This window comes from Ascaphus truei, chromosome 2 (assembly GCF_040206685.1).
Source record: "Ascaphus truei isolate aAscTru1 chromosome 2, aAscTru1.hap1, whole genome shotgun sequence".
Lineage (NCBI taxonomy): Eukaryota > Metazoa > Chordata > Amphibia > Anura > Ascaphidae > Ascaphus > Ascaphus truei.
Genome location: NC_134484.1, coordinates 23,249,545 through 23,270,931, shown reverse-complemented (window position 1 = coordinate 23,270,931; position 21,387 = coordinate 23,249,545). Strand labels below are relative to the sequence as shown.

Genomic DNA, 21,387 nt, shown 5'->3' with positions numbered 1-21,387 from the left:
GGTAATGCCTTTCGGCTTATGTAATGCTCCCGCTGTCTTCCAGGATTTCATCAACGACGTCTTTCGTAAGGTACTCAATATTTTTGTTATTGTATACTTGGATGATATCCTGATTTTTTCCAAAGATCTCCAGGACCATATACGCCACACCTCCTACGTCCTTTCCCATCTCCGTGAACACCATTTGTACGCCAAACTGGAGAAGTGCACCTTTCATACGACCTCTACTCCGTTCCTGGGGTATATCATTTCCGATGAGGGGTTTATGATGGACTCCGGTAAACTTCAAGCAGTCACTGAATGGCCAAGACCCAATTCTCTCAAGGCCATACCACGTTTTTTAGGGTTCGCTAATTACTATCGTAAGTTTATACGGAGTTTTTCCACCATTGTGGCACCCCTCACTGCGCTCACCAAAAAAGGAGCTGATCCTTCTGCTTGGTCATCCGAGGCCATCTCCGCCTTCGAGACACTCAAGGAAGCCTTTATATCCGCACCTATTCTCCGTCATCCCAACATCGAATTTCCCTTTGTCCTGGAGGTCGACGCTTCTGATTGCGGCGCTGGTGCCGTTCTCTCCCAGGGACCCACGCCCCAAGATAAGTTACATCCCTGTGCATATTTTTCCAAGAAATTCTCGTCTGCCGAGAGGAACTATGACGTGGGTAACAGGGAACTTCTGGCCGTGAAGATGGCTCTTCAGGAGTGGAGACACCTGCTGAAGGGGTCAAAAGAGCCGTTTACTATTCTCACGGACCACAAGAACCTTCTTTACATAGAGAACGCTCAACGCCTTGGTCCACAACAGGCTCGTTGGGCTCTGTTTTTTTCTCGATTCGATTTTCACCTGTCCTATATACCCGGGACTAAGAACGTAAAGAGAGGCCAGAGGAATCTTTGGAGACTGTCCTTCCACATGAGAGGATTCTCGCCACGTCTACGTTCAAGAATCTTGACAAGATTTTGCACTCCCAGAGACGCATTCCCAAGGACTTGGTCGTTCCCGACAACAAACTCTTTGTACCATCCAAATTTGTTCCAGAGGTCCTGTCTTGGGGTCACTCCTCTAAATCTGCAGGTCATCCAGGTTTTAAGAAGACTACTGATCTCATTCGTCGGAATTTCTGGTGGCCAAGGATGTCTCAAGATATTCTGGAGTTTACCCGCGCATGCCCCACGTGCGCTCAAAGCAAGACTCTCCGTCAAAAGCCTCAGGGTTTTCTGTTACCCCTTCCAGTTCCCGACCGCCCCTGGTCCCACATTTCTATGGACTTTATCGTGGAGTTGCCCAAGTCCAGAGGAATGAACACTATCTTGGTGGTCGTGGACAGGTTCTCGAAGATGTCCCATTTCATTCCACTTAAAGGATTACCCACCTCCCCCGCCCTTGCTGATATCTTTACGGAGCAGATTTTCCGGATTCATGGGATCCCTTCATCCATTGTTTCTGACAGAGGTTCTCAGTTCGTATCCAAATTTTGGAGAGCTTTCACGAAGAGATTGGGCATCTCTTCTTCCTTCTCATCCGCCTATCATCCTCAGTCCAATGGACAAACGGAGAGAATCAATCAATCCCTAGAGAAGTACCTGAGATGTTTTATATCCGATTTCCAGGATGATTGGGCTCAACTCCTCTCTTGGGCAGAGTATGCCATCAATTCTGCAAAAAACGAGTCCACCCGGGAGTCACCCTTCTTTATAAATTATGGGTTCCACCCCCCCTGTCTTCCCATTCCCAACATTCCTTCTGGAGTACCAGCCGTAGATGAACGCATTTCTTCCCTCCAAACCGCATGGTCCAGGATTCAGTCTACCCTTCTCAACTCCTCCCGCAGATCGAAACTAAAGGCCGATCGTCGTTCGGCACCCAGTTACAAACCAGTGGCTTTAGTATGGCTCCCCTCTAGGAATATCCACCTCAAGGTACCATCTCCTAAACTGGCACCTAAGTTCCTGGGACCCTTCCCTATTTGTGAACAAATCAGTCCTGTGGCATTCCGGCTCCAACTACCACCCAGTATGAAGATTCCCAATGTCTTTCATGTGTCCCTCTTAAAACCATTCATCTCCAGTCACTTCTTTCCGGATCAGACTCGTAAACCGGATCCCATTACTGTACAAAATAACGAGGAATACGAAGTTCACTCTCTTTTGGATTCTCGCCTATCCAGGGGTCAGCTCCAGTTCTTGGTGCAGTGGAAGGGCTTTGGCCCTGAAGAGAGATCCTGGGTACCTTCATATACATTCATGCCCCAGCCCTTCTTAAGTCCTTCAGGAAAAAGTTTCCAGAGAAACCATTCTTGGACCGTCCTGAGGCCGTTCCTGAAGAGGGGGTTACTGTCAGGAATCGGCGTTCTCCTCGCTTCCCACACAGAGCACTCCCTCTCCGCAGGGAGCCCCTGGACACACAAAACAATCCTGCCTTACCGGCCTCCACGGCTCCTCGCCCCTGCCGCCGTCGCGGGATCACTCCCCTCGGCGATTCCTCTGCTCAGCGCCGGGCGCGCCCACGCCCTCCTGCACGCACACCTACACGCACGCCAGTCCCAGACGTTATGTGCATGCATTCCCAGCTTACAGAGCACACGCCTAACAGAGCACTTTTAACCACTGCTCCTGCAGTGAGGCGTCGCCCCCAAGCATCACACAGTTCCATGCAAATCAAGGATTACACTCAGCTGGGCTGTAACACCTCCCTCCTATCAGGGAAGACTCCTTGCTGTCCTCCAGGCCTGCCCCCTTTTCCCATTGGCCTGCCCAGCTTTATTATGCCTGTGCTTCCCATCACTCGTCGCTCGACATAGTCTCTGTATGGAAGTACTTCTGGATTCTCTCAGTGTTTTCACAGGTTCTGACGCGGCTTGTACGACTACCCCCTCTGGCTCTCGATCTCGGCACCCCTTGGACAACGCTCACTCTGGTAACCCCTTGAACACGGCTTGGACTACGACCTATCTCCACTCTCCACTCCCTGACCTCGGCAAGGCATTCATCACTCTATCTCTACAACCGGTACCGGCAAGTATTGTCTACCTTACTACACCTGGCCTGGCAACGCTTCATACCACACTCCGGACACGCTCCCTTTGCTGCGGGTGCGTGTATTACCACTTCCCCCTTCAGCTCAGGGGACGGGTCTGGTCTGCGGGCAGCACCGGCGTAAAACAGCGAGAGCATCGAGCCTCCGAAAGGCCTAAACCGGCGATTCATTTCTGCTGTAGAGAGAGCGGCTCTGAGAGAGCCGCCTCTCACAGCGGAAATGTCGCCCGACAATTATTTATATAAATATACATTTCTTTCATAGTGTAGATGTGCAGGGGGTCTCCGGAGCTGAACCGCGTTGGTTTTATGTTCGGGGACCCCCTGCTTCCCGAGATACAGGCACCTTTATGGGGTGCCGGTATCTCCTATGCAAGGAAATGTCCCGGTCACGTGACGCGGGACATTTTAATGCAGAGGGATACCGGCACCCCATAAAGGGACCTGTATCTTGGGAAGCAGGGGGTCCCCGGACATAAAACCAACGCGGTTCAGCTCCGGAGACCCCCTGCACATCTACACTATGAAACACATGTATATTAAAAAACATTTTAATAAACATCAATACACCCCCCCCCCCCCTCCACCCAAACCCATACAGTACAGTAATGGGCAAAATAACTATTATCCACATATGGATAATAGATTATTTGGCCATTATTAAACACTGCATTAGCATACATAAATAAAGTAAATACATACAGTTATACTTACTACAACAGCAGGTCCCTCTGTCCTCCATAGCAAGAAAGCATATGAACATAATAAAGACATTCTAATGCCCCCTAACCCCTTAATCACCTTAGCGGTTACTAACCGCTATAGTCATTAAGGGGTTAACCCACCCTGACCCGATACAAAGCTGGGAGGCCAAGCACCCACCCCTGACTAACTATACCCACCCTGTACCCATTGAGTAGTATAGTGGTACATCATACCCATATAATAATAATACTATGGGCATGATAAGCCTCTATAGCACTCAATGGACACCCTAATTACAATACATTAATACACAAGACACACAATAATAAAACATAACTAAACTCTAAAAAAACACACTTCACTAAATAAAAACAATAGGCAGCTAATCCAATGAATACAAGCAATAACAACATCAACAATGAATTAATTAAACTATTAACCAATCAAAACAATTAATTCCTAAAACAACTCCGAATTATTTTAAACAGTAACAAATCAAACAAATTAATTACTAAACCAAATCAAAATTAATAGAAACAGTAACCAATCAAACCAATTACTTTCTACAACATTAATGAATTAATGTAAACATTAAACTACAAAGAAATACATTCAAACAATATCTGAAATAACCATGAAACGCATTAGCTAACATAGTACAACATTAACTACAAACAAACACCAATCTCAAACATTTGATTACCATTAAGCAGGAAAAAAACAAACAATGACATCCACATAGAAAACAGTAATTAAAAAAACCAACAGCAATACCAAGCCAGAAATTCCCCCCAAATATTGTCATAATAACGTATTAATCTGTACCCTAAAGTGGTACAAATTAATATATTATCAGTCAATGTGCCTCCCAGAAAAAAATCAAAAAACACATCCAATGAAAAAACCTGTTAAAAAAGACATTTACAAACATTCAATATATTACTTACCATTAGAGGCGGTGGCCCTCCGACTCCCAGGGAAACAGGAAGCTCACGTACCTTGAAGGCCTCAAACTGCATCCGATGCCATCCGCCATACAGATCCGGATCAGGTACCCAAATCTTCTTTTTTCTTTCTTTAATCACCTTCTTCTATCTTCATCTGTAATCATTTCTTGATCTTCTTAATCTTCTATCTTCTTGTTGTAATCCAAAAAGCCCCATGGTAGATCCCAACCGATGTTGTCTCATCGTCTTCTTGGGCTCAAATGAGGCGTCACGGCCTTAAATAGGGCTTGTGACGTCACATTTAGCCTCAAAATGGTTAACAGCTACCTGATTGGCTGTTAAAACCATGTTCCGACTTTAATTTTTTATTTTTTAAATGACGTCACTTAAAGGGAATGGTGCCAGCCAATCAGAATGGCTGTGCTTCATTTGCCTTTAAGATGACGTCACTAAATCCAAGATGGCCGGCATCACATGGACTCAGCCAATCAGAGTGGGGAATTGGTTCCCACGATCTGATTGGCTGAAATACCATGTGACGCCGGCTTCATGACGTCATCTTAAAGGCAAATGAAGCACAGCCATTCTGATTGGCTGGCATCATTACCTTTAAGTGACGTCATTTAAAAAAAAAATTAAAGTCTGCACATGGTTTTAACAGCCAATCAGGTGGCTGTTAACCATTTTGAGGCTAAATGTGACGTCACAAGCCATATTTAAGGCCGTGACACCTCATTTGAGCACAAGAGCACAAGAAGACGACAAGAACTAGATTGGTCAACACTAGAGTCTAGGCGCAAAGTTCACCTTTCCTGTCTTGCCTTTAAATTCTTCATGGGCAAGCTACCGAGCTACCTGAACAAGCTCCTCACCCCTACCACTTGCAGCACTTATCACCTGAGGTCAGACTCCAAAAGACTATTCATGGTCCCAAGGCTCAACAAAGTATACGGACGTTCCTCCTTCTCCTTCCGTGCACCCCAAAACTGGAACAACCTACCAGAGACTCTCACATCCACCACCAGTTTAAGTTCTTTCAAATCTAAGGCTGTCTCACATTTTAACCTGGTCTGTAACTGTTTCATACGCTCATAATATATATTTTCTTAAACTGTGCACGCAATGTCATGATTGGCAGCTAACCCATTTTTTGTAATATACTATTCATTTTTGTTTATGTAAGTAATAATTTTGGATAATAATAATTGGATTTTGATCAAATTAACCTTGATTAAGTTCTTAAGTTTTCTTACGTCTTGTGTATATTTTAGAGTTATTATAGAATGCTGTTTATGTATTACATTAGGATATATTATCCCTGGTTTTTAGGTTTCATTACACATATTTTGTGTTTCACATGTTTTTTATGTCATTCATATGTTTTTAAATTATCACATTTGGTTGTTATGTATTGTGGTTATGTATGTTTTTTTAATCCTTAATTTTTCTCTTTATGATTAGATAAAGAGGCCAGCTACTTGTTCTTGGCTCATATATTTTTCCCTTATGGATTGGGATGTTCCCCTTTTTTCCCTTTTTTTCTATTTTTTGTGATTTTTATGTTTTTGACACTGCAGCACCGTGTTGCGCATGCGCAATGATTAGCATTGCGTGCGGGCGCCATGGCGACTTGTACTGCATTGAAGGTGGTTGGATTTGTGATATTTCCTCTTGTTTTGCCCTTAACAAACATGGCTATTTTGCTGGTGGGACGTTTTTGCCCTTAGAACGGCACTGGGTTGCTCTGCGCATGCGCGACGACGCGCATTGTGTCATGACGTCATCATGTTCTTTTTTTGGAGCAAAACGGCTCACAGGTAAGAGGGTATTTAATGGATGTTATTACATTGTGTTTTATCCTTGAAAAAGAACGCTGTGACGTTCGAAACGCGTTGGATGGGTCTTTTGTCACATTAAAGTGCCCTTTTAATTCATTTTTGATTTTGGGTCCTTCCTGCTCCGTTTTTGCTAGTGCGCTTTTGTTCTCCATATTTCCTGTATACTGCATATCTGAAGCTGCACAGCCTGCCTACCACCACCAAGATGTGAGTATTGCTGATGTTCAGGGGAACCTGCCAATGAGACTGAGGGTGAGTGGGCTTGTACCATCTACCACCTGTCTTCAGGAGGATAGTACCCATACCAGTGCATATTAAGTACTATATTATACTTTTTTTTTTACCTTGGTTAGTGGTTTGGCTTACATTATATATTATACCTGCATTGGAGCGCTTTAGCCGATTTTTCTATGATGCCTCCCGATATCCTCCAGCCTCAGTGCATGTTTTGCGCGCTCGTAACATCATGCGCTCAGTCACGCGGGCACTATAATCGCGGCCTTAGGCAATGTTACATGAATATATTGTAGCTGCTGAGTTACACTGGTGACACACTTTATTCGAGCTCGGCTAGTCCCACGAATTCGGGTATACCCGGGTGTATTGAGGTTTGTGACTGTTTTCTGCCCGAGTGCATTGAGGTATTTTCCACGCAGGGATTGAAGCATTTTATTCCCGCTGGCTGCAATACTGCACAGTATATATTTATATACTGCATTACAATTCATGAATTTATGCCATCTGGTAGACACGCGAAGCATTGCAGCCTATTAAATCCTAATCATTATCATTTTACAGATCAGCCGCCCGTCAGCCAGGCATGAACCCAGGCTGGGAAGGCAAACGCAACGGGGCTTGTCAGAGGTGAGGAGCGGCGCATTCCAGGTATCTGCCAGGTACATACTGGGTATTTGCTCGAATAAAGTGTGTCGGTGCAGTACACTGACTGAAGGATTGATTGAAACAAAAAGGCAGCCTATAAGTGAACACTGAGAAGCAGGATCTTTGCTGTTCACGGTTGAATAAATCGATCGGCAGCTTACAGTAGGTCATTCGTTATCAATAAAGCTAATCAAAGGGAGCATATTATTAAACTAAAAACAAAAATCTTCCTTTTGTTTTAAGTGCCGTTTGGACTTACTCTTTACATACACATATGTAAGGATGTAGTAGGAACCTCATGTGTGTTCAGTGTGTGCTGCCTCTGTTCAGTGAGAAGCTTGTGGAGTGTTGCAACAGTGTTGCAGTGTGCCCTAGCAGAGTGAGACAGGCAGTGTGATGCAATAGCTGAGCTGTGTGTCTGTGCAGATTAGGCAGAGAGGCTCAGTGGAGAAACTACAATTCCCATGAGCTCCTGGGCAGTCACCTGATGTGAAGAACCAATCAGAAGGCTAGGATGACAGGGACAGGAAAGGGAAGCGTGGGGGAGAGGTCACGCTGAGGAGAGAGGGAGGTGAAGGAGGAGGTTGGCGGAACCTCGTGTGCGCGAGCGGAGGGTCAGTGACCCGTCCGCTTAGGTGAAAGGTATCCCCCCGGCCCGAGGAGTATTCCCCTGTCATCGTAGGGTGCTGTTTTATAAGGACGGCCTTAGTTGGTAGGGACATTTCCCATTAGTGTGATTTGGCTGCGGAGCTGCGGCCGCCATCTTGGATTGGATACAGACGGCGCTGCAGCAAGGAGTGACGGCGAAAGGCTGGAGCAACGCTAGGACCCTGCGTGGAGTGTGATGGTCATCGCAGTGACCGGAAGGTATCATTGTTTATAAGTGCACCTACACCGGTCACCAGGCGCTGATCCCGCCTCCCACTAACTAATTGGGCCAACTGTGCAAATCCTATGGTACCATACCTATACTGGTTATAAGACATACTCCTAGGGAGAGTGGCAGAGCCACCTATGTACAGGACATTATCCCTAATAAGGTGTGGCCGAGCCACGGTGTGTGTGTGTAATGTTATATGTTTATTCTGCAGATCATTTGTTCTTTATGCATGATATATAAAAGGTTGCTGTTGCATAATGCTGTTGTGATGTTCTTGCTCAAGGTATAATCTCTATCATGGGGATCCTGGGCAAGTGGAGGCGCTGCACCGCGATTAATAAAGGTATGACCCCAGGCTCCCAAATAGCGGAGGCTCAGAGCTCCTGAGGACACAGGTACATGCACCACAGTAGTTCCTTATTGCAGGCGTTCACAAAAAGGGCTACATTTGGAGGCGCTGCTGAGATATCAGACCTGGGGTGCCCTATATTTTTTTTTACTGTGCAACCAATTTTTTTTTTTCCCGCCATGTTTGTGCCCTCGCAGCCTGAGGTGCGCAAGTGGGCCCAACAGCATGAAATTCCCCTGACACGTGCCTTCGGCCTGGGACACGTGCCCGCTACCCTCTGCCTGGGCACTGTGACCGATCTTGTCAGGAAACTCCCGCTCATGGACACTGCCCGAGTGCAAGATCACTATTACGACCGGGAACAGGACTGGCGCAAAATACTATTTGTCACTGACCAGGACATATGCCCTAAAGCCCTGCCCTTAGTATTACTTCTGCCCGAGGCTCCCGGCATCCACTGTCCGATAGTACAGGTGGATTCCACCGAACCACTGGCTGCGGCCACACCCCAGAGGGGATACCCCGGCTCGTTAGGTACCGTCACAACCAGTTCTGAACGCACCCCTGAGAACAGTTTGAACCCCCGGTGGCCCGCCGCAATGGGCCTAGGCACTTCGTTCACTCCCTCGGCCTTTAGGCCCGCGCTGAGCAGAACCAGCCTGTCAAGGCTAGATGCCTATTCACATGCTGGGAGTAGCCTGCCGGATAACGCCTCCATCCCGGCGCTAGCAGAAGCCATTCACCACACTATACAGTCCCTCCAATACCGAAAACTGAAGGCGTTTTCTGGGGACAAACCCATTTCCCTGGGAGAAGTCGGGTTCGAGGAATGGCTAGACCACACGGAACAGGTACTACCCGAATGGTCATGCACAGATGCCGTCCGGAGGCAGCGCATAATTGAATGCCTGAGGGCCCCAGCATCCCACATGGTGCACTGCTATCGGGATGACCACCCGGATGCTGACGCGGCTGGCATCATCCACTGCCTGACCAAAGTGTATGGGGTTCCTGTGGATGTTTTTGCGCTAATGGCAAGGTTCCGCGCTCTGGCCCAGAAAGAAGGAGAGATGGTGTCTGACTTCCTTCGACGGTTGCATCTGGACCTGTGGACCCTGGTGAGGAAGGGGGTGGTGCAGAAGACGGATGCCGACGGCCTACGCACCACCCAGCTACTGAGGGGACTCCTCCCCTTGCACCCGGTGTCTATACGCGTCAGCAGCTGTCTCACGCCGGGGCAAGCACTGGCGTTCGACGACTTGATGGATCGGGTTCAGGCCCATGAGGCTGTGCTACTGGGGCGTGAGCTGACCCCGGGAAAGAAGGCGGTGGTTGCGGCTAAAGACACCAGGACGTCGGATGCTAATACTGAGGCGCCCGGGAATGCGAACCCGAAGAAGGAGGACCTGGAAGCGCCTGCAGCCGCCAGGGAACGCCCCGCGTCGGGGCGAGCATCGCCGACCTTCCGAAACAACTCCTACCGCAGTCATCTCCAGTGCTATGCTTGCAGAAAAATGGGGCACATTCGTGCGCATTGCCCCTCCCTACAGAAAACGGGGTCCCGACCGGCCAAGTCTATGCTGTGTACTCCGCAGACCGACGAAGCAGTGGCCTCGTCCTCGCCGAGTAGTCGAATAGGGCCAGCGGCCATCGTCAAGGTGGTGATTGAAGGCATCTACGCCTCAGCGCTGATGGATACTGGGTCCCAGGTGACCATCGTGTATCGGCCCTTCTACGATCAACACTTGCACCGGCTGCCGCTGCTATCTGCTGACTCCTTGCGGTTGAGAGGGTTGAGCCATGAAGACTACCCTATTGACGGTGTGGTGAAGGTACATCTGGACATTCCCCAGTTGAACACAGGCAAGCATCACCCCATGGAGGTGGAGGCCTTAGTATGTCCAGAACCCCAGGATCATCCCAGCGCCCCGATAATCATGGGGACCAACACAGACATCGTACAGGATGTGCTCCGCAAGTATCTACAGGAAACGGGTGAATCACCATTGCTGGCTCTAGCTGCTTGCCCGGTGTTGCAAGAGGTTTGCGGTAAGATTGCGACCGAAGAGGAACATGGGATGCTGTATAGTCAAGAGCGGGGGCTAACCGAGATCCTGCCCGGGGAAGGAAGAATGATGATCGCCGCCTGTCGTTATCCGGCCAGACGTCCGGAGGATCAACTGTTCTCCCTGGAAAGCTCGATCCGCGAGGACCAGCGACTCGGCTACGAAGTATTGGCCTCGATAAAGAAGTGGTCGGGAAAAATTCCGGCTCGAACCCAGGTGTACGTACGGAACCTTTCTCCCTACACCATGTGCATTGATCGGCGGCAACCATTGGGTCGCATCTATCCAGTAACCCCGGTGGAGAATAGTGTAGGTGAGCGCCCGGTGGTCACCACTCATGCCGTGACCCCAAGGTTGGCATTCGACTTTGGAGATTCACCCTTGACGGAGGGCTGGAAAGGAAGACTGCAGACCAAACTGGAAGAACGACGGGGGGTATTCTCCATTAGTGATATGGATGTAGGGTGCAGTCGCAGCGCCCGCCATACCATTCGACTGAGCGACCATGCCCCGTTCCGGGAACGTTCTCGCCGCCTAGCACCCCGAGACGTGGAAGAGGTGAGGAGATTACTAGCCGAAATGGAGGAAGCTGGTATCGTTCAAGGATCACGCAGTCCCTATGCCTCACCCATCGTAGTGGTTCGCAAAAAGAATGGGACCGTACGTCTCTGCGTGGACTATAGGACCTTGAACAGCCGTACGGTGCCTGATCAGTATACCCTCCCACGCATCGAGGACCTCTTGAACGCCCTGACGGGAAGTAAATGGTTCAGTGTACTAGATTTGAGGTCGGGGTATTATCAAGTACCCATGGATCTGGAAGATCAGGAGAGAACGGCCTTCATCTGTCCGCTAGGGTTCTACCAGTTCACCCGCATGCCGCAAGGGATATGTGGGGCTCCTGCCACCTTTCAGAGGCTAATGGAAAAGACCCTGGGGGACCTGAACCCGCAAGAATGCTTGGTGTACCTGGACGACATTATAGTGTTCGGAAAGACGCTAGAGGAGCATGAGGAGCGGCTGATGAAGGTGTTGGATCGACTTCAAAAGGAGGGGTTGAAACTGTCCCTGGATAAGTGCAAATTCTGCCGCACGTCCGTGACATACGTGGGTCACATTGTATCAGCTGAAGGTATATCCACCGACCCAGGGAAGATAGAGGCAGTGGTGAATTGGCCCCGGCCTAACAACGTTCAAGAACTTCGATCCTTCCTGGGGTTCTGCGGCTACTACCGGCGATTCGTGGAGGGCTACTCCAGCAAAGCTAAAATCCTGAATAATCTCTTAAAAATCTGCCCTGAGGACACCGGCAGGAAAATCACCACAGCACAAACGCCATTTGGAGAGAAATGGACCTCTGCTTGTGAGCAAGCGTTCTTGAAATTGAAAGCCAGCCTAACGCAGGCCCCAGTGCTGGCCTATGCCGACCCCGACCGAGAATACGTTCTACACGTGGATGCCAGCTTCAGTGGCCTGGGAGCAGTGTTGCACCAGAAACATGACACAGGGCTCCGCCCAGTGGCGTATGCGAGTCGAAGCTTAACTCCAAGCGAACAGAACTATCCTGTCCACAAGCTGGAGTTTCTAGCCCTCAAATGGGCTGTAGTGGATAAGCTACATGATTACTTGTATGGGGTACAATTTGAAGTCAGGACAGATAATAACCCAATGACTTACATCAACACGTCCGCCAAATTAGATGCGACAGGTCACCGGTGGTTGGCGGCACTGGCCAACTATCGGTTCAACCTTAAATATAAACCAGGGCCCACTAACATAGGGGCCGATGCTCTGTCACGGAGGCCGGGGCTTCAACCCACCATGGATGAGGAAGTATGGGAGGAAATTCCGGGGCCTGGCATACGTGCTCTATGTTCGCTAGCAGCAGTGGTCAACGATCAGGTGGCGTTCTCAGAGCTAAGAGTAGCTGATTCATTAGGGTGTCAATCCCGAGCCATTCCCCGGGCCTACCGAGGTCGGGAAGGAATGAACATTACCGAAGATAAAATCATTTCCTGGAAAGAATTGGTGCAACACCAGATCCAAGATCCAGTGGTGGAACTAGCTCGCCAAGCTCTGCAGCAAGAGAACCCTTCTATTCTTAAGCAAGCCCCCAGAGAACTGGTGAAGCTATTGTTGAATGAGTTCGGGAAGTTCGAACTGGACAATTGCCTATTGTACCGGGTCATTCCATACCACAATCATCCCGATCGGCGACAACTATTCTTGCCTGAAAGTCTGAGAAATATGGTCCTTCGGGCCCTTCACGATGATCATGGCCATCTGGGCATTGACAAGACATTCGGGTTACTTCGGGACCGGTTCTATTGGCCAAAAATGAGAGAATCAGTGGAAATGCATTGCCGAAGGTGTACCCGCTGTATACAGAGGAAAACACTCCCCACACGGGCGGCTCCCATGGCCCATCTGAAAAGCTCTGGTCCTATGGATTTGGTGTGCATGGATTTCTTGTGTATCGAGCCAGACACCCGGGGCATCGGTAACGTACTAGTGATTACAGACCACTATACAAGGTACGCCCAAGCGTTCCCTACCAAAGATCAACGGGCGGTAACAGTGGCTAGAGTATTGTGGGAGAAATACTTCATTCATTATGGATTACCGAACCGACTCCACTCTGATCAAGGCAGGGATTTCGAGAGTACTCTCATTAGGGAACTGTTGAGGTTGTTAAACATAGCTAAGTCACGGACTACCCCGTACCACCCAGAAGGGGATGCTATGCCCGAACGGTTCAACCGAACACTGCTGGACATGCTGGGGACATTAAAAGGCTCTCAGAAGACGGAGTGGAGCAGGCATGTGGAGACGTTGGTGCATGCCTATAACTGTACTCGACACGAGTCTACAGGGTATACTCCGTACTTCTTAATGTTTGGGAGAGAAGCCCGACTACCTGTGGATGTGCGACTGCGGATATCTACCGATGGGGTATCCAACAGAACGCATTTCCGTTATGTACAGAGGTTACAGGACAGCCTGCAGCAGGCCTATAAATTGGCTGAAAAGGCGGCGGCGCAATTAAATGCGGGTAACAAAAGGCGCTATGACCACAAGGTGCGACATAAGGAGATTCACCCGGGGGATGCTGTTCTCCTTCGTAATTTAGGCCTTCCCGGAAAGCACAAACTGGCTGATCGGTGGAGAGATGGGGTGTGTGAGGTAGAATCACAGATGCCTGGCCTCCCGGTATACCGCATCAAGGACTCCGATGGCCGGGTAAAGGTGTGGCATAGGAATCACCTACTCTCCATACCTCAAGTAGGGGACAACGAATTGGAGGTACCCACTGTTTCAATTGATGGAGAAACTGAAAGTACAGAGGATGGCCTAGAGACTGTAATAAATGCCACCTCTGAGAATCCTATGGAGGGAACCTCTCAAAGGGGCCTTCAGGCCGCGGGGGCATCTCCCGAAGGAGCTACGGGTAAAGAGCCCCTTGGTCCAACGACAGATACGCTGACTCCCGTGAGCCAGCCACTAGACCCGCAGAGCCCGTGCTTTGTGCCACAAAGAGACTTTGCAGACTTATCAAGCCCCTCAAGGGCAGAGTTGGAACTGCCAAATGGGAATTGCTACTCTCCAGAGGAGGTAGCTGAAGAGCAAATTCGCAGAAGCCAAAGAGCTAGTCAACCTCCAATGAGGATGGCTTATGATCAATTTGGGGCACCCCATTATGAGGCTCAGCAGTGGTCTCGGAGCAAAATCCAATCTGTGATTGTGATGCTCACAGAATTGTGCAATATCGTATAAAGTCAATGCGAATGTGCTAAGTTATATAATTGAACTGCATTTTTATTATATAACATTCTGTGTATAGTTATGTAGGTGTAGCCCAAGCGAGGACGTTGGATTCTGCAAGGGGGAGAATGTAAGGATGTAGTAGGAACCTCATGTGTGTTCAGTGTGTGCTGCCTCTGTTCAGTGAGAAGCTTGTGGAGTGTTGCAACAGTGTTGCAGTGTGCCCTAGCAGAGTGAGACAGGCAGTGTGATGCAATAGCTGAGCTGTGTGTCTGTGCAGATTAGGCAGAGAGGCTCAGTGGAGAAACTACAATTCCCATGAGCTCCTGGGCAGTCACCTGATGTGAAGAACCAATCAGAAGGCTAGGAAGACAGGGACAGGAAAGGGAAGCGTGGGGGAGAGGTCACGCTGAGGAGAGAGGGAGGTGAAGGAGGAGGTTGGCGGAACCTCGTGTGCGCGAGCGGAGGGTCAGTGACCCGTCCGCTTAGGTGAAAGGTATCCCCCCGGCCCGAGGAGTATTCCCCTGTCATCGTAGGGTGCTGTTTTATAAGGACGGCCTTAGTTGGTAGGGACATTTCCCATTAGTGTGATTTGGCTGCGGAGCTGCGGCCGCCATCTTGGATTGGATACAGACTGCAGCAAGGAGTGACGGCGAAAGGCTGGAGCAACGCTAGGACCCTGCGTGGAGTGTGATGGTCATCGCAGTGACCGGAAGGTATCATTGTTTATAAGTGCACCTACACCGGTCACCAGGCGCTGATCCCGCCTCCCACTAACTAATTGGGCCAACTGTGCAAATCCTATGGTACCATACCTATACTGGTTATAAGACATACTCCTAGGGAGAGTGGCAGAGCCACCTATGTACAGGACATTATCCCTAATAAGGTGTGGCCGAGCCACGGTGTGTGTGTGTAATGTTATATGTTTATTCTGCAGATCATTTGTTCTTTATGCATGATATATAAAAGGTTGCTGTTGCATAATGCTGTTGTGATGTTCTTGCTCAGGGTATAATCTCTATCATGGGGATCCTGGGCAAGTGGAGGCGCTGCACCGCGATTAATAAAGGTATGACCCCAGGCTCCCAAATAGCGGAGGCTCAGAGCTCCTGAGGACACAGGTACATGCACCACAGTAGTTCCTTATTGCAGGCGTTCACAAAAAGGGCTACACATATATGTATTTTATTTGCATGCGTTATTTTTTGTAACCAATTTTATGTATTTTTGACATACCTGGAATTTCATCTATTTCTCCATTTCTGTGTTTAAAGCGGTCACCCTCTACTTTAACATTTGGACAAAGGACATCTGAAAAAGAAATAGAGGGACGGGTTATGCCAAATATTAAAGCGTCAGTAAGTAAAAGAAAACAATTTAGACTTTATGGTGTGATAACAAAGGCATCAATATGGAAATCTTCTGCAGAATATGTATTCTATGTGTGTTGTGCTACTCCTGTCCTGTAAAGGTAAACAATGACGTCAACAGCATTGCTAAAAGTTTAAGGGACGCACAGAAGGGTGACACATTCATGCGTCTTGGTGCGCCAATGTGCAAATCCGATTTTCATGTGTCACGCGAGTCAGCTTTCCTTTTAGTAATTTCTCAGGAAGAAAGAAATACGCGGGGGAAGAGTTACAGGTGGGGGTTGGATGTTGTCCGTGGCTCACATATGGAAATTATATATATATATATATATATATATATATATATATATATATATATATATATATTATTATTATTATTATTTTTTAAGTGCATGGATGCGCTTATTTTGGGCACCACATATGCCTCAAAATTATCCTGCATGTTTTTCTTGCGTAAAAGACAATTGTATTAGACGCAGAGAATTTTTAATACGTTCTTATGTATGAACATGATGTACACCATACAAAGAATTAGAAAATGCGTGCCAATTATAGGAATATTAATAATGACATAACAACATACTGTATGCTGTTCATTTTTTAGACACAAGACACTTTCCATGTGTGGAAGAAGAAAAAAAATCATTCTTTATACATAATCTTCTCTGTCTACATACCACACATCAATATGAAGGTATGTGTGAAAATATTTGTAATATTTATGTGTATCTGTTCTTTGCAGCTAACACATACTTCAGTGTTGAGTGCTGCTTGTCTATGTCTCTGCTGCTTTAATGAACCGTACTATAGATTGGATATGACATAGGCCACTTCTTTCCTGAATAACTCTATATAACTAATGAGTGTGGACATGGTTAAAATATGGGCTCTTATCTATTGAGAAAAATGGTCATGAAAACACAATGCAAAGATATCAACAACAATAAGATCTTTTCACGTTTTGTTGCAAAGTAAAACTACATTCGTTATCCATACGTATTATACCAAAAGATTGACCAATAATGTGTCCATACTCTCAACAATGTTTGCAAGAATCTTGATTCAAAAAGTGGTAAGCAAAGAATTTATAATTTTAGGTCATATCTACTAAATAGTGCAACTTCACCAGACATATCCCTGCGCCCATTATATTCTGCCCTTACACGTCAATTCTATATGTGAAAGAAGTATTGCTACTACATTTTAACATGCGTAAAACATACTATCTTTGTTTGTTTATGTTAGATACAGATTGATAGCTCAGTTAACTTCAGGACATGAAACATAATTAGTACATATGCAGATCTATATTGCATAATATATGTTTGTTTTTGTTCTACAATGTATTTTAAGGACATTTATAGCAGCACCTTGAGTTGCTTTCCTTTCACAATGAGTTAAAACTATGTGGTGAAGTATTAGGAGTGCATAAGAAGTACCGTGCATTTATCAAGCTATTTCTCATGATGTCTGTGTTGAGTGAGGTGTGAGCATTATCCCTGCATCTTGTGAATAGGCGAAAGGGTACATGTCTGCACAAGGGTAGGTCCGTGAAACGTGTGTAGCCATGCCATCTGTGGTTACGAGTTTGCTTCCTTCCTGGCAGTAAGCCCTGGTACAATCAGTTTGCAAGTAGTTGATATGGGGTTTTCCCCCTCCTTGGTACTGCACTTGAGTGACAGTGGGTAGCGGTGACATCAGGCCTGGGCTTGACCAATCATGAGACAGACCTGGTGCCCTCCTCTTGGCTGTAATTAAGGGCAGGTACCGCCCAAATTCGGGAGAACCTTTCCCCACTTGAAGAAGGCAGTTCACACAGTGGAGAGGCTGTTATTTTGCCTTCTCCAGTCCTCTTCCCTCCGGGGGAGAGTGAGTGTGGACCATACCTCTTCCTCTGCTAGGGAGGTAAAGGAGAGCTTGGACGGCTGCGGCTGCCCTTGGCCTGTAGTGACGGTCCAGGGACCATCCTTCAGTGGTAGCTGAGAAGTACTGCATCGGGCAGAAGTTACTGTGCTGTACAGAAGACAATAAACCGTTCCTGTTTGCATATACCTCCTGCCTGTTGCGTGACCTTACTGGGGGGAGAGGTAATAGTTCTACCATGGAGATCACCTTCAGTCCCTGGAGCCTACGGCAGATGGAGGCGCTGCACTGCTAAAGAGATATGTGGGGTATGAACCCCAGAAGCCTAGTCCTGTGTCCCCACTACCACCAGCGGACGAATCAGCCCTTCTGTTACCAGCAGGTATCATGCACCACATGACCAGTAATGGCAGAATCTCCCACCGTGTGGGGGAAACACCATTACACGGGCCATGTTAGAGTCTTATGTTTTGAAGGGATAATGACATGGAAGAAGGAACAATGGTTGCGGACAAATTAGTCAGAATCAACGAAGGCACGGAGATTTGTGGATTAGGGGGAAGGGAGATGTCGTTTTAAGCAATTTATTGAAAAGATGAAGAGAAAGATTGATAATGAATGTTTTGTGTATGCTTGTAATATACTGTACATACTGTGTCCAATTTTGATCATATGTTTACAGAAATGTGGTGTTTTGTCGAACTGGTTTAATTGAGCATGCTTGGGCCATTGCAGAAAAGTGGATACTGTGATGCATGGATACATGTGCTTAGGTCACTTATCTGAATGGCAGGCGGCTGGTTTTTGGAATTGAGTAAAATTACTTTCATGTTTCCCTTGTAGTCGTCCAAAGGACAAAAATACAGTACTAGCAAAGTGCTGGCTGAAATTTAAAAAAAAAAAGTGTGCTAAGAAAAATAGTTTGACATCATTTTCCATGAGCTGGATCGGTGATTCATAAGTAAGAGTGCAAAGACTAAAGGACAAATGCAGGGGTTGAGCAGTGATTATGGTGCAACTTTTACGGCATGTTAAACAAACAGCTGTAATGCTTAAATACCACCATGTGCATCAAATCCCCTGCAAGCGGATATATACATAAACAATTTCATGAGCCATATCTAAAACGAGATTATTAAACAAATCAGACGCAATAACATTTATGAAGATGCCGCTTCCATTTTTATCCATTCTCTTTTGTTGTTCTTTCACACCTACACCTGAGCGTTTGTACTTACTGTACAGTAGTTTGAAAAATCAGAATACTATAAACTTACAGTATCTCTGCACAGGATTTCTGCGGATCAATCTCAAAAAGGGCGATTCACGCAGATTTTTGTATTATTATTGCCAATACAATCCGTGGATTCCGCAACCCATTGGGGGGATTTTTAAGGTTCAGCCAACGGATTGCTGAATCAGCGGATTGGAGCCTACAAAGCGGTCAACGGAATGTATCCAATGGCGGATTTTAATGCATCTGTGCGGACTAAACACAGACCAAATCCGTTTGCAGATTTTAAACCGCAAATTGGATTGGGGGGGGGGGGGGGGGGGAATCCGGGGAAACGGATTTGGGCAAATTCACCCATCTCTAGAATGCGCCCAATAAATAACAGACTAAGGTTTTTAAAGTAGGACTTTCATTTCTTATTTCTTTGTACTGTATATACTGCTGTATAGTTAAACCTCAATATTGGCCTTCATGCCATGTGATTTCATTTGGCTTCGAGTTAACTTTTACATATTTTATTGTACCCACAGAGTGTCAGTAAAACACTGATGTTTCTAAAAGCAAAATCATTCTAGTGCTCAAGTAGTTAATGTGTTAATAAAGTCATTTGCTGTAAATTACAGGGGAACTTCAAACAATTACATTGATTGAGGGTCTAACATCAGCTTAGCCGGTGAGTTAACTGCACAGCCACTTGTTCCTAAAGGGATTGAGTGCCACGCTGGTAGTACATTATTTATTGCCAGCTGGCATTCTTCAGCTTTATGTGCTATTTCCAGGGGTCAAATTAAAGGAGTGGCAGCAAAACAGCTGTTCCTATTTGGCTGTAGCCTTGATTTGCAACAACAGGAAATGTGACCAAAGCCAACACTTCTAGTAAGTCTATTTTGTTATGTTTTGTTAACAAGCTTTTCATGGCTTTTGACAAATAAAATAAAAATCATCAAACCAAAGCTAGAAAATGGATTTTAATTATTTTCTGTATGTTGAGGGCACTTATGGTATTTATTTAGCAATTGATCCATTTCATCAATTCTGTGTCATGCAGCCCATATCCAAGTCCAAGTGGCCCATTATAAGTGGCAGGACTACTGAACAACTGAAGTTTAAAAGGAAGTTCAAAAGAAGTGAGGAAGAAGTGGACACCCCATCTGGCCCTGATTCCTGCATTTGAACTACGCTGGAAAGGAGGACATCATCAATACCAGACTGCATCATTACTGCTGTGATGCTGCCTTTACCATTTATATTTGCTGTGACTTCACTTCTTCTCAAATTATGCACTTCTTTCTACCAGCCTCAGTATGTCTCTAACTCTATTCATATATTTCCATCTCTCCTTCCTTCACCACTTCTCTTTTCACATGAACTCCTTTCTTACCTGCGCCCTCTGTCACCCCACAGCTATATCCCCTGCACTAAATCACACCCCTACAAATCATCCTCACACATCCTCTTTTTATCCATGCTTCTCCTCCTTGCTTCTGGGGATATCTCTCCCAATCCTGATCCCTGTCTTATTCCTACATGCGCTCGTCCTCGCCTGCCAACTGCAACCTCTACTCCTTCTGGTGTCAACCCCTCCAACCTCATACCCATCCCCTGCCACCCTCCCTCCTCTCTCCCTTTCTCCTGTGCCCTTTGGAATGCTCGCTCCCTCTCTAACAAGTTCCTCTCTGTGCATGACTTCTTTCTCTCTCACTCCCTGCTTCTCGTTGCTATAACTGAGACCTGGCTCACTCAGTCTGACTCTGCTCTGGAAGCTGCCCTCTCCTATGGTGGCCTTTCCTTCTCCCACACTCCGCGCACTGATGGCAGGGGTGGAGACGTGGGGCTCCTGCTCTCCTCTCTCTGTCGTTACCGAACCCTTCCTATTCCTCCCTCTCTTGCTTTTCCCTCCTTTGAGGCTCACACTGTCCAGATTTTCTCTCCTCTCCCTGTTCATGTGGCGGTCATCTATCACCCACCTACCTCTACTCATCCCCCTTCTGCCTTTTTCTCTCACTTTGAATCCTGGCTCTCTTTCTTCCTCTCCTCAGACTCCCCTGTTCTTCTCCTTGGGGACTTCAATTGCCACATTGATGACCCCTCTCTCCCTTGGGCTTCCCGCTTTCTTTCTCTAACCTCTTCTTTTGGCCTTCAACAGTGGACTGCAGCCAGCACCCACAAGGATGGCCACTACTTAGACCTGGTTTTCACTAAGAACTTCTCTCTCTCCGATTTCTCCATTTCCCCTTTTCCTCTCTCTGACCATCATCTCATCTCATTCTCTCTATCTCGCTTCTCCTCGTCTCCACCTCCATCTACACCCCGGTTCTGCAGAAACCTGCGCTCTATTCACTTACCTGACTTTGAGTCCACTTTACGCTCCTCCCTCTCCTCTCTCAGCTCTGCTACAGACCCCGACAACCTGGTCAGGAACTACAACTCTGTCTTATCCTCCTCTCTT

At 47.0% G+C, this 21,387-nt stretch overlaps 1 protein-coding gene across 1 annotated transcript in view; it reads right to left on the bottom strand.

The window, feature by feature from the left end:
• The window catches only part of COL22A1 (collagen type XXII alpha 1 chain), a 515,441-nt gene that overhangs the window by 336,592 nt on the left and 157,462 nt on the right, over positions 1-21,387 (bottom strand). Inside the window, exon 4 of the mRNA XM_075581796.1 lies at positions 15,708-15,782. Coding sequence (XP_075437911.1) covers positions 15,708-15,782 — 75 coding nt within the window. The remainder of the gene's footprint in view (positions 1-15,707; positions 15,783-21,387) is intronic.